This window comes from Nesoenas mayeri, assembly GCF_963082525.1.
Source record: "Nesoenas mayeri genome assembly, chromosome: 1".
In the NCBI taxonomy this organism is placed as follows: Eukaryota; Metazoa; Chordata; class Aves; order Columbiformes; family Columbidae; genus Nesoenas; species Nesoenas mayeri.
In genome coordinates this window covers 89,386,087-89,400,441 of record NC_137541.1, presented here as the reverse complement: position 1 = coordinate 89,400,441, position 14,355 = coordinate 89,386,087, and the positions used below count along the sequence as shown (strand labels likewise).

Sequence of the window (14,355 nt, the reverse complement as noted above, 5' to 3'; positions counted from 1 at the left end):
GTACAAGAAGGTTCTCCTGGTTTTGAACCTAAAGATAGGGTGTTTGATCTGTAAAGCACTCTAGGGGTTTGAGCCTTTATGTGTGAGGGAGTATCTTCTCTTGCCATATTGTAAAAGCGGCAATTAGCATTTATTTTCAGCATACATAAAGGAGCATCTCTTTGTGTGGCTTACTGAAGGAAGTGCTGACAAGACAAAATTTTGGATTTTATATGGACTTGGGTCAAATAAAAATGAGGGGACCTGTTTCATGAGGCATTTAAACTTTCAATAAGCTCCTTTCCATAGCTGCTTGACTAGAAAATTTTGTTCATCTTTCAAGGCTGCACTGGGCTGATGATCATTAAATTCAGAAAACAGCCAAGTAACTCCACCAACCACAGAGCTTCTGCAGAAGACAGCCACTTCAGCACTTCCCAGACTAGCTATGGGTGACTAAAAATCCTCAAAGTTTTGTGTTGCTTTGGTTTTCTGTTTTGTTTTTTAAACAAAACAAAAGGGAGAAAACAAACAAAAAAAAACCAAAACAAAACAACAAAAAAAACCCCAAACAAACAAAAAAAAAAAAAATCAAGTTTAAATCTATTGAAATTTTTGGAAACTCAAGGTAAGTGACCTTTCCATTTAAAACAGGACTCATAAAGTCATTCAAAACAACATTCAAAATAAAGAGACTCCAACAGTCTGAACCAAGAGGCTGCAAGTGTTCTCCAAACACCTTCCATGTTATTAGCTAATCTGTTCAAATAACTACAAGATTTAGCATTAATTCATTTCAGAAAATGCCAGAGGTGGTCACAGTATGAAACTGCAGACTTTTTTCAGACACAGATACCCTGTAGGCTTCCAGTCTTATTTACATCATACATCCATCCTAGTTCAAGAAAGAGCATGGGTTGGGGGAACAGCAATAGCCCACAAATCTGTAACATTATGAAGACCTGCAATGAGTAAACTGGACACCAATACTGGAAAATCCTAAATGTTCTATCTAAAATAGCACTTAAAGGTATAACACATCAAAATTAAAGAACTCTTGGGGCAGTAGAAGGGAAGCCCTTCAGCCTGTGGGGTAGTCTTCAGCAACATATGTCAAAGAACTACTTATCTCCCAAGAAAAAGATCAGAGTAAATAAACCACCACTGCTTTGTGATACCTACAAGGCCCTATGAAGTTAACGGATGAAGTGATACAACAACTTCCAGAGCTAGGATGCACACAGGCAAGGTACATACTCCATAAGCCGTACTGGTTTCCAGAGCCGTTTAAACAGGTGAACAATATTGCTAAAAAGTAGAAAAGGTGAAACTAGTGATAATACAATAGGGGATCACCTCTGTGGAGCAGCATAAGGAAGAAGAAACATGTAGAATAGTGATGGAACAAGAAGGAAAGGTTCAGGACAAACTCCAATGTCTTACAAGAAAAAAAAAAAAAAAAGCCAGCAACCAAACCACCAAGCCACAGAAACAAGATGCAGGGGACACAGTGGAATAATTAATCAAATTATCATTTGTAAGGTTCCACTGGCAGGCCTCACTTTTTTATTAGTTATTTTTCTCCTCAACTACCCCTAATGACACGAAAAAAAACCAGAAAATAGTTCGGCAGTGTCAGAACTAAGTACAGCAGACAGCAGCTTTATTCCTTTTCAAACTGCAAGGGATAACTTCAGGGCGCTACAGCATGAGACACTTTTCACTGTAGAGCACATGGCCACTAGCTGAGGCCATCAGTGCAATTCTTTCGAGTTTAGGCCCAAGGAAAGCCGCTCACCCAGCAGCAGTCAGAAAGCTGGACAGGGCCAGGATCAGCGACAGCCAGACACAGAACACGCAGCAGGCTTCTGGAAGGGAGTGTTCTTCCTTTCTCCAGCAAGGAGAGCAGGATGGGCGGCTTCCAGTTTCAGCAACCAATTAGGCAGAAACTGCTATCAAAGCAATAGAGAGGGCCCTACCCTAACTGGGTTGAGAAAGAGAAGGTGGCATTATCTCATTTCACCAGTTTCAACAGCCCTCCTCATTCCTTCTCACTGAAGTTGCCCAGGGTGCTCTTTTCCCAGGCTCTTCTTACACACCTACCTGGACATCACACAGTACTAAACCACCACCTAGACACCACATACTATCTAAAAGCAGTCACTTTTACATCCTGGCTTGTGAAGTGGCTAATAACAGAGCAACAAACTCCAAGACTTTATTCCTTCATGAACCACTTTTTAAAGAGCCGTTATACTAACAAAAGATGCATCACATTTAAGTGCCAGCAACAGTACCATATGCGAACAGTACACAACAATACAAGGTTATCAAGCTATTGTACTTTGGGGAGATTATACATTGCAAAAAACAGTGAATCCAAGAAGAAAAGAAAAACTTCAACAAAACCCAAGTTTGGCATCACTGTAGCATTCTTCCAGAGAGTCTAAAATGAATTATTACAAGATTGTCCTTTAGATTTTGCAACCGAGAGTATGTGTACAACATCAGAATTAGCTAAAGCAAACAGAATTGCCTTCCTCACCCTCCAAGTTAACAACTTCTGCATAACCAACTACAGAGACATGACACTCACACATGGAACAAAAAAACTCTTCATGGCAAGCCTTAGCCATGACATTATTTACTGCAGACCAACAAGATAATTGGCTACAGTTACAATAAGCACTGCTGTCTACAAGGACTTGGTGTTACTTGAAAGCCTTATTTTCCAGAGGCTCCAGGGGGGGGAAAAAAAAAAAAAAAAAAAATCAATTCCACAGTCATTAGATGAAAATTCTCAAACTGCAAAGTTTGAGACTTCTATTTTTATACAGATATTTTTGGTCATGTGTTGCATGACTACCCTTTATATTTCAGGATTATTTTTGTCCCATTTGGGAAACAATGTACATCTGGAAGCAATGCAAGAACAACTAGGTGAACAACAAAAGAAAGCTTCAAGCCCATACATCTTCTCTTATACTATAACCAGCAGGTTGACAGTATCAGCAAGTGAAGAACTGGAAGCTCATCTCCCTCCTGTTGAAGGACATGCTCCACACAAGGAGCACACACCTTTTTTGTTTGTGCAGGGAAAACCTACAAACCCAGCAATACAGACCTCCACAAAGAACAACATATTTGGGAATCAATTCAATGTAGAAATCCATATAAGGTGGAAAAAATGGTGGAATGATTTGCAATTTCAAAACCACCAAAATATAAATGGAGAAAAAATAGTTAAGTTTTAGAAGGTACTCTTTAGGCTGGTATGGACTGAAAGATACATAAGAAGGTCACAGGGCTCCTACTCTTACAGAGATGTTAAAACCCTTGTAATGTTTATTACACAGCAACATGCATGCGAAGTCATCTTTCCCAATAGCCAGCAGAGAAGCAGTTGTTGGTAGGCTCCCATCCTTTCATTCAAGGCTCTGACCTTCCTACCAACTTCCTACAACAAAGTCTCATAAATTAAGTCTAATAAATTACTCAGTGAAAAGCTGAAAAATCCTTGCTCACTCTTCCTCCCCCATACACCCTGGGGAGAAGAGCAATCACTGTAAGGTTCCAGTGCTGCTCTGCACAGGTAACACACGTATCACTGAGCCCTGCTCCACTACTTTATCAACCCTTTCCTCATCACTTGGATTCATCCTTCCTAGATCACTGTTGCAGTGCTCAGCCAGGAGTAGCAACAGCTACAGACATCAGAGCAAGAGTGACTTCATCATTTAATGTCGTCATGCCACTACTCCAGGATAACAAATAAAAGTAAAAAGGCTGACATCAAGTCAGGTTTCACATCAAGTCAGGTTTCACTCCCTGATGACTCGGAAAATACCTGCACCAAGACAGATGTACTGAAGATGTCCAATAAACTCAGAGGATACCGAGCCATCAATTTTCACCTGCCTCACAAGGACTCTTTTGTTCCAGCTTTCACTCAAAAGGGCTCAGAATGTAACTAAGTATCAGTCTGTAAATATATAGCAAAATGAAAGTGCCAGCAAACTCTCTGTTCATCAAATAAGTGATTTTTTTTTTCCTCAAGTATTAACACTGGTAATAGATGAATTGCTACATCATACCCTAAGAGGCTACCAAAACTCTTGAGAAACAGAAAAATATAACCCTTTTTGACACCCAACAATGTTTCCCTCCTACAAATAAAAAAAAAAAAAAAAAAAAAAAGTTAGCTTCCTCAATTATCTTACATGGATAGATTAATTGAAAATATAAACTGCATTTCCCAGGCAGTCCTCGTCTATGGTTCTCCTGCTTTGTTCTGACATTTTTTTCCAGACAGCAGAAGGACCAGGAGCACATGACAAGAGCGACTGTGGGGGTTATCACAAGTGTGTGTGCTTTATGCTACAGCCTTTGTTTCTCCCTCAGTTATACACACTTGGGATTGAGTCATGTTTGCAAACTTGTTAGTCTGCATCAGTTAGCACCCTCTTGACAGGCAAGCATCTGTCTAGTCTTTGACCTCAAATAAATAGGAAAGGAGCATCAATGACCTTTCAAAAAATCAAGCTGTAGAGCTCGAATAAGAGAAATCTAGTTGCTGAGCATAACAGGTCCAGGTCTCACTTTGCTTAGATATCCAACTGCAGAAATACTAATCAACAAGATCCACTTCCTATTCCACACTCGCATAAAGTAAATCAATAAATTAAAATTGAGTCATCTAGTTTTTCTCCACACAAATCAAGAATCCTTAACAAAGGCTAATACTGGACCTGATCAAACATACACTCTTCTGCTGCTCATATGGGTTAACTGCATCCATGGCTTTTGAAGCGCTGCAGGCATGCTGATCATGCGGATTACAAGGCAGACTACAGACCCCCAGCCCAATGCTCTCTTCAAGGCTTCAACCGCAGTGGAAGACATTTCGGTGCAGAAAAACGTCAGAATTTCTGAGCTGTCAAAAAGCTCACAACCTTACAGTGCTTTGACATGAAATGCCTGAAACAATATGATATATATGCACGCATGCACACACAGAGCCATGTCAGGTGTGTCTGTATGCAAGTACCAAATAAATCAATTTAATGGTAATGCATATCAAGCATTCCAGGCCCCATAAAGATCCCACCTCGTGCTTCTGTAAGAAAATAGAAAATATATCTGAAAACTACTCTATTAATATGAATCTGGAAGAACAATTTAGTTGTTAATATGAATATATTCAAATCAAGGGTTAAGAAATTCCCTATTATAAGCATATAGCCAACCTTAAACGACTCAGAACTAGGCCTTTTTCCATTCACACTGTACACTTGTTCAAATTCAATACATACATTTAAATCACATAAAGCAGCCAATCCCACAAGCTAGAATATGAAGACAGGGCACATATTAAACACATTTTCCAACACGTCTGTGCAGAATAAAGCACAGGCCTCATTCTTAAAAAAAATATTCCTCTGATCAGAAAGCTGGAAGAGGCATGCTGAGCTTAAAATAACTATTCCATAGGCTAACATGTCAAAATAGCCATTTTCTTATCCCCTCTACTGACCATTTTACCAGATCCTAGAGGATATTAGAGACACCTTTTGTAAGCCCCCCTCCCCCACACTTTTTTTTTTTTTAATGGGCTGGACTAAAAGGTGCTCACACCCGATCTACGGGTGCATGGAAAAATCTTCCAAGCCCTCTCCTTCAAAGCCAGGAGCGCTTAAAAACGCATAATGAACGTGAATGTCACAGCCATACCTGCGTGTCCGCAATTCGTTTCCTCCTCTCGAGGAGGGGTAATAATAAGGAAATACAGGCTATGGAGCTGACAATCCGTTTCACAAAGAAAAACGGAAGAAAAAAGAAAAAAAAAAAGGTTTTTAATCAGCCAGAGGCCGCTTACAACGCTGGCAGCGATCAGAGGCTAAAGGAGAGGACAAACCAACCGGCATTTTTTTTTTGTCCAACAGGCCCCAGCCGAAGCGGCGGCGTGCGCCTATTCAAGGTTAATGGAGGGAGGGGGGAAGGGGAGAGAAAGGGAGCTGCCTCCGCCGGGGTTGGGGCCGCTCGCTCGCTCGGCCCCTAGCCGGGCTCCCGCCCGCCGCCTCGGCGAAGGAGAGCGGGGAAAAGAGCGGGGGGGAAGAGGAAGCCCCGGCAGGGCCAGACAGACAAGCAGGCACCCACCCCCCCGCGCAGGGCGGCAGGATACTCACGGCTAACTTTCATGCTGCCGAAGGCCGAGGGCTGCTGCACGGGCTTGCAGCTCTCCGCGAAGGAGGTGGTCCTGGGCCGCCCGGACATGGCCTCCCGCTCCTGCTCTGCCCCGATCACCTCTCTCTTCCTGCCTTCCCCCTCCGCCTCGCCCCGGCGGCTCGGCGGGCCCTGCCGCTCCCTCGCTCGTTCAGCTGGAGGAGACGGGCGGGACGCGCCACATGAAACGCCGGGTCCCCCCCTTCCCCCCCCCGGGGAAGCCCCCTCCCCTCTCGGTCTCTGTCGCGCTCTTCGCCCGGCTTCTTCTTTCTCCTCCTTCTCCTCACGCCGCCCGTTGCTCACAAAACCATCCTTCCCGGCAGTGCCGGTGGGTCCAAGAGCCGCCTCCGCCCAGTCCGCAGCACCCCTGGCGCCGCTCCTGCTCCCGGCCGCGAGCGAGGGGGGTTTGCTAGGCCTCGCTGCCCCCACCCTGGGCGCCAGTCACATGGGGCGGAGGCTCACGGCCTGGCTCCTCCGATCCCTCGCTGGGTTTCTTTTTTTTTTTTTTTCCTTTTTCTTCTTTTTTCTTCCTCCTCTTTCTTTCCCCTCCCCTCGCCTCGCCTCTCCTTCCCCCTCGCCTCTGAGGGAGGCGGCAGGGAACGGGACTATTTTTTTTTTTTCCCTGGCGGAAGGATCTCGGGGCTCCCGAAGCCACCGACAGGAGGTGATGCGGCTCCCTCGCAAGGGGATCCGGCAGGGGCGGTGGGATCCGCGGCGGGCGGAGTAGGGGTGAAGCGGCCCGGGCGGCCTCGCTCGCTCGCTAAGGCTTCTCAGTGCGGTGCTGAGGCGGCGGCTCCGGCGCGGCTCCTCATTGCGCCTGCAGGGGCAGCTGGCGACGGATCAGGCTGGAGAGGGTGCACTGCGGGCGGCGGCCGGCGGCGGCGGGGCAGGCCATGACGGCGGCTGGCTTCCCGGCTTCTCCTCAGCCGGCTTCAGAGTGCTCGCGGTGGCGGCGGCTGTTGCTCCCACGGGCGTCCAAGGCACATGGGACTCGCCCGCCCGGCTGAAGCCTCCGGCCGGGCCCCCCCTCCCCGCTTCTGGCGATCAGTCTCTTTGTCCTCGCCGCTGCCTCCGCTGCGTGCCGGGCTCCTGCTGCTGCGCTCTGTGTGTGCGCGCCAAAGCCGCGCAGCCGCCGATGCCCGTCGCCGCCCTACGCTGCGGAACGGCCCTAAGCACCTTCTGTGAATACCCAGACGAAGAACCCAACGCACTCGCTAGCGCCCAGCCCGAGGCCCTTACGGAAAGAGCCGAGCCTTCTCGGACCAATCCCGAGTTCGTTACGAAAATGCCTGTAACGGATCGTAACCAATCACGGAGGCGTCACGAGCGCAGCCGAGTCTCCCCGAACCAAAACGGACAACCAATCGGAAAATGCTGCCACCGCCCTAGCAGCGCGGTCGGGGAGCCAATAGGAAGGAGCCCTCTCTTCCGGCTATTGCCGGGCCAACCCGAAGAGAGCCGAAACAGGAGAGCCAATCAGGTGGCGCGTTGCCGCTGTCACACAGCCTTGGGACGGTTTCAAGCCACAGCCCGAGGGGGAGGGCGGGCGCGGGCCGCGATTGGCTCCCCCGGCGGAGCGCTCCGATTGGCTCCCGGCGATGAGGCGGCCCGAAGACGCAATCCAGCTCCCCGCCACGGACCAATCGCCAAGCCCGAGGCTGCGGGCAGCGCTCAGTCCCTTCGGGGCACAGCCGCTCACCTTTATGACCTCACCGGGCGCGCAGGGCGGGGCCGGGGGGAGGGGAGCGCGCATGCGCAGTGCGGCGCGCCGGGCGAGCCGGGGGTGCGGGATGGCTCAGTCACCGCCCGGTGCCCTCGGGGCCGTCCTTCGCGCCTCAGGGCGGGCAGCCGGCGCCCCTCAGGTCCTACCCGTGCTCCAGAGGCGGCTCCGAGGCCTGTACGGCAACGAGATAAACCGCTTGAGCAGCGCAGAGCAGAGGGAGTGGTGTGAAAAAAGCCTCGCCCAAATACCCCCACATAAAGGCGTTTGTGCTTAAAACCGTGAGGGACTGAGTTCCTGTGCACCTGCCCTCAGCCCCTCGTCGAGCTGTGAGAGACAAAAGACATTGAACCAGCTGTTGCCACCGCATGCAGTGCCATTGGGAGGCCTTTGGTGTGCTTGACTGGAAAACCTGGCTGCTGTAGCAAGGGGTAGCGGTGTGGTGAGATGACTTGTCGAGAAAAATAACAGTAGTATGCTGGAAGTCACAGAGGTGGCACCTGAAATTATGGTAAACCTGTTCTGCAGAGATTGGGCTGAGCGATGGGGCAACAAGATGAAGTCTCTTGGAAGGTTCTCCCAGTTCATTTGTTACCAGCAAGACATTCTTGCAGGAAAGACTGTTTGTATTAGAGCCCCTAAGCTGTCCCTTGTATCCCTGTCTCGGTGCCACCATGAGTGGATTTTGCTTGGCCCTGGCTGAAGTGCCACACTCTGTTCTGGAAGAGCCTGTACTTCTTCAGGGTTCTGAAGCATCCCCAGGGGCATTGATTCCCAGCTGTGGCAAAGCAGGTGCTGGAGTACTGCTGCCTCCTGCAACCTCAGTGAAACTACTGGGCAGACCTCAGCAAAAATTGAGCACTGCTTGCTTATGCCATTAAAAAAAAATAAAAATTCTTGCCGTAATAGTTTATACCACAAGCAAAATAACCTGGACTAGCAGAAGCACTTTTTGCCAGTGTTAGAATCTAGCTAAGAGCTGCTTGCTTTTCAAAGCATCAAAACACTGCCAGATTTACCTTTTTTTTTTTTTTTTTTTTTTTTTTTAGTCCTGTTGTGAACAACATTGCTATGTGAGGAAACAAAGACCTGGCCGAAGGCAGCTAAAATTTATTCTTTAAAAGAGCTGTTTTCTAAAGCAGAAAACAAACCCAGTCTCTCCAAATGGTCCTGTTCAGCAGTTTGCTCGCCCCAGGGTGCTTGGTTTGCTGGAAACCTTTTTCCTTCCTGATAAATGATGAATGGTTTTACCTACTACAAAGGACGTGGGATTGTTTAAGGTTTGATTCATCATGAGCTACCTGTGCAGCTCTGTACAGCTGGAAACCTGACAGCTGAGAGTGGTATGCCCTAACAAGGACTAAAATAGTCTGAAATGACAGTACTGGAGTGGAACTGCAGCCACCCCAAACTCCCCTACCATACTCATCATTTCAGCCCCCCTCTGAGACACTGCTGTCTCAAATGTTGCTGAGACACAGTCTCAATAAGCCACCAACCACAAAAATGATGTTTCCTCTCCAGTTTTGGTAGCGCTGTCAACCCCAGGCATGACTAGTTGTCAATAATTAGGGGTACAGATTGAGTTAGTTCCCTAAAGGGTGATCTTAGATAATAAGACAAAGTGGATAGGCAGCTAGGCATTGTCTAGCTTTCTACCTGAAATGTGCCACAGACATTCCAGTAAGGAGCCTGATTTTATTTTTTTTTCTGGCCTTGAGCACCAAAATACCAATGCAAATCACATTTTCTTATTTTCTGACATTTTTTCCAAAGAATACATAAACACGAGAACCAACTCAACAGAGACAGCCAAGCTTTGTTACTGGAAAAAGTTGGCAGTCTGAAAAGAGCATGTGGGGGAGGACGAGCTCTTTGCTTTAGCATTTATTGTTGCTCATAATAGTAGTAAATAAAAATCAGAGCAATACATAATTTATACTGACAGTGTCTATTTGAAAAATATCCCTTAAAGCTTTATAACAAGTCTACAATCTGATAATACAAATGTGAAATCAACTTAATTCACTTACAGAGAACAAGGCTACATCAGGAAAATAGCTTTGTGCTTGTCCTCCTGTATATGGTGTAGCCCTTCCCTAAAATCACCCAGTTTCATTTTCAGCGCCAAAGCAACCCATATTAAACCCAAACCTCTTGATTATTGCTAATCTCACTGTGCTGAATACCAAGCCTAACCATCCACTTGGGGAATGCACACTACAAAAATCACAGCTGCGCTATTTCCTATTAGGCAATCCTCCCCACATTTCCACGTAATAATTAGCCAACCACCTCTCCAAAGCCTGTCCATTCAAGTCCTAGTGCCTCCTCATCTACCAGGAAACCACACAAGTGTGCTTAAAGGAGGATTATTATGTATTTGAAGGGATGGAAAAGCATCTCCAATTTCTGTTAGTCTTTTTACAGATTCTTTCCTTAGCTAGGACTACTCTCTGAAAAGCCCCAAACACATGGTAATGGCATCTATTAAGCTTTCATCCTCCATTTCAAAGATGCACTGACAATTAGAATAATTTTAGAGAGTCATGAGTGAGCTAGTTGCTTTTTTAGAGTGAAAGATTCTCTTATGATAATATTGCAAGGTTCATATTTATTTTTGGCCCCTTGGCTGATGAAATGACCTCCCTTTAGAATCTGCAAATATAAATAGAATTGACATTTTAATGATCAGTTTTCACAAGCAAGTATAATCCAGCATCTCAGACATTAATATTGTTCCAAATCTGGCTGCAAGGAGCAGTTTCATAGCTGCTGTGTTTCTGTAACATCCAAGTTCCCAGGGAGGCTGCCTGAAAATACGAAGCATCCGATAGAAATTACTGACTGTTATCTCTCTTAAATGCCATAAGGTGGCAGTGAATTGGAAAATGGGTAGAACAAAGCTTTAAGGAGCTCAGCAGAAGAAGAGAGGAGGCTTTTTGTTTGTTTGTTTAGGGGTTTTCATTTATCTGTTCACATTTCATAAATCACCATAAACTTCAATCATCTTAATCAGACACTGAATAGGCCTGCTTCAACATGCACGAGCAGACATGTTCCTGTGCAGGGAACTCCTGCTTTTTCTTTCTCCGTTGCTTCCTTTTTGGGTGATCAGGAAGATTTTCTGTTTGCTTACCTTGCAGCTCTTACTGGGTCATTGCCCCAGAAGCCACGATGACAGGGCTACCCCCACAAGCCTGATAAGGTTGCAGTCATTCAAGGCTGTTTTGAATTTTATTACGCTAGTGAATCAAAACGATACTGATGGATCTACCAGTCTGACATATAATTCCTTCATATTGCCAAGGGAATTATCAATAGAACAATTTAGTGAGGTATTGTAAATGGCTTGTCTCTTGTTTGATTGGCATGGGCAAACTCAATGGTTATGGCTGAACTTGAACTTTCTTTTTCCAATGGAAAATAAGAGATTGTAACAGTAACAAATTTACTGCCTTCTCAGGCGTTAATGATTAGACAATAAATCCCTAAAAGTGGCTTTGATTGTTCTCCCAGAACAAAATCCAAAGGCATCTGTGTTTAGAACATACCTGTTGCATTTATTTTTATAATCAGGACAGTGTTTTTTAATCCTGAGAACCCAGTATTTCCTGTCACAAAATATGTCATCACCAATGATTGCTTCAGAGAAGAGCTGATGTTTTGCTGATCTGGATGCGCGTGGGTGCACCCGGGCCTCGCAAGACTCCAGGTAAGATCGCCAAAACCAATAGAGCCAAGCGGTCTGAACAGTTTAATGTAACAGGAACCATGAACAGCTATCTCCCAATTTTGCAGTGCAGTCGAACAAACAGAGACACTGAATACAGGTTCCTGGCAACATTTCAACACATGGAAAACATCAGTGACTCACTAAGCAGGCAAATGCATCATGTCAAAGTCCTCCTCGCTGATGTTCTGCACAGGTTTAAGGTTGGTCTTATCCACTGGATCTTGAAAGAGGCGTCAGGTTTCCCACTGTACCAGGAGAAGGTCTTGTTCAGCTGGACAGTTTCCCTTCCTCCAGTTTTTGTCTGGCCACACCTCCTTCATAAATAACCCTGGAAAATGACAGTGTCCAGAGACAGAGAAGCTCTGTCAGTCTAAAGAGCCTCTGACAAATCTTTAAGACATTTATGCCTGTTTCCTCAGGAGTTTGAAAGGGTTCAAATCTAGGATATTATTGGCTCTTCTCTGTGTAGCATCTCCCTCACAGATTCAGTCAAGGAGCCCAAGACTGGCATCCATTTGCTTTCTATTTGTATTTTCCTATGCTCTTGGCAGTTATGTGTGTTTCTGTAAAGGGGATACCAAGGAGCAGGTGGGTCATTCTTACAGCAGGAAATTTAAACAACCCTATTCCTCAGAGCGTACTGGGGTTCTCTATACTACAGTGTTGGTGGAAGGGCCCATGAACGTCCCATGCTCACTATTTCCCTGCCTGCTCAATCAACTTCCAAAGTGGCTCTGGAGGAGACTTTCAAAATTAAGAGAATTAAAGCCAGCCTGATCCCAAGGCCTTCAGTGCACTCAATAAAATCTTGTAGGGCTGGGAAGCCTTAACTCAAGACAGGGTTTTAGGATTACTCTACAGCTGGGCCTTGATAGAAATATGGGCAGAGGGAAGGATGCAGACTGGGCTTCCAGGCCATCACAGTAACCCAGAGGTTGTACAGGGAGCCAAGCACAACAGCCAACAAAGGAGATTTTTCTCCGTCTCCTCTTTCAGACATCTGGGGGATGTTGCACCAGGGTGTACTGTGCCTTCTCACAAATGCAGGAAGAGGATTCGCTAGTTCCTATTGTAATAATTTTTGGAAAGAAAGCATTGCATACAATGCAAGGTGCCAACAGGAGGAAAAAAAGGCTGTCTGGAATAGATGTCTGCGTCACCAAAGAAGCAAAGAAAGCAGCAATGTGTCTGTTAGAGCCTGCCTAGAATACTGGTTTTGATGCCAGGGCTCCCTGCAGCCCAAAATTACCATCCTTAGGTGCAATAAAATGCTCATTTGGCTCTTGCTGTTGCAGCTGCTTTTACCCTGTCTGAAAATAACAGTGTGGGTACAGGTCTCCACAGGACAGCCAGCTCCCTCAGGGAGACAGGGGGCAATAGTGCTTGGTGGGTTAGAACCATTCTTGATATCCACAAAGCAAACTACGGGGAGTATAACACTCACGTCTGCAGAGAGGAACAATTACTCTGCAATATAAAATGTATAGCAAAATGGTTGAGTAGAGCTGTAAAGCCTTGGTCATTCTACATCAGCAACAGCAGTGAACTTGCAAGTGTTTTACATCTTACCTATGAACTGGGGGTCTTTACTTTGCAGCCTGGAAGTAAAGGTGATGATTCTCCTCAGAACCTGGGAGAAAATGCAGTTAATTATGAAGTGGCCGAAAACATAACAGTATTTTAATTTCGTTCATTGAGTTTTTGCCAAGCACTCTAATTGATTTAATGATCCCTGTCCCTGGCTGCGCACTAATCACCATCGCACACTACTTCCTTCATCTTTGGCTTGCAAATGGTTACTAATTGTTGCTGCATCTTGCATTGTACATCTGGTGTTGACAGCTGTCGTTGCCATGAGATGGAGAGACAGCTGTTTTTAAAAGGAGAGATCTCTCCTAAAGCTCTAAAACATCTGAGAAAACGTGGCATTGAAATTGAGTTATCAAATACAAAAATTTAGCAAATATGTGGTCAGGCTAGAGGGTCTGCAAACATAAAACTACAAAAAAATATAGGCACAGGAATCAGAACAGAAAAGACTCACTACTGTGTCTTTAAAACACAAGTCCTGAGTGTTTCCCAGAAAAAAATGCCTATTTCCCCTCATTCCCCATGGACTGCTTAACATGGCAAAATCTTTCACACTCTGCACAACAGAGCACACCTCCTAATTTGATCAGACTAACAACTCATTGCTTTTGCTTTGGCCTATTAGACATAATTCAAAAGCCTTTCTACAAGGCAGGATTCAGGATCAGGCAGCAAGATCTAACTGGCTGGAGACAAGAAAGCTTGAAAGCACCAAAAAGCCCTAGAAATCAAGGGAAACAATTACATTCCTTCAAAAAAAAAAATCCTTTCCAGACTCTCATTTCCTTCTGAACATTTTGTGACTGTGATTGTTACAAGCAACCTATTTTTTTCTCTCCCTGTTTATTTTGTGTATTTAACAGCACTGAGCCTACAGTCCATTGTTTTGCCACTGATCAGCAAAGCTTATCTCCTGATCTCGCCCAGCCGCTACCGCTCACATGCTGTTCTGCAAGAGCTGGATGAGCACTCCTCACAGACCTGTGAGAGGCTGCAAGCTGGCAGCCAGAGCAAAGCTGGGCTCAACAGGCAACAATGAGTAGGCCTATAAGGACACAGAAAGGAAAAGGGTGAGCTTAAACAAGGTTAGCGGTGATTGGGCCAGCAG

The 14,355-nt window shown here is 45.7% G+C and overlaps 1 protein-coding gene across 1 annotated transcript in view; it reads right to left on the bottom strand.

Annotated features, from left to right (window-relative positions):
- The window catches only part of GSK3B (glycogen synthase kinase 3 beta), a 151,519-nt gene extending 144,571 nt beyond the window's left edge, over positions 1–6,948 (bottom strand). Inside the window, exon 1 of the mRNA XM_080340922.1 lies at positions 6,165–6,948. Within this exon, the coding sequence (XP_080197048.1) occupies positions 6,165–6,252 (88 nt within the window). The 5' untranslated portion in view covers positions 6,253–6,948. The remainder of the gene's footprint in view (positions 1–6,164) is intronic.
- Between the last annotated feature and the right edge of the window lie 7,407 nt (positions 6,949–14,355).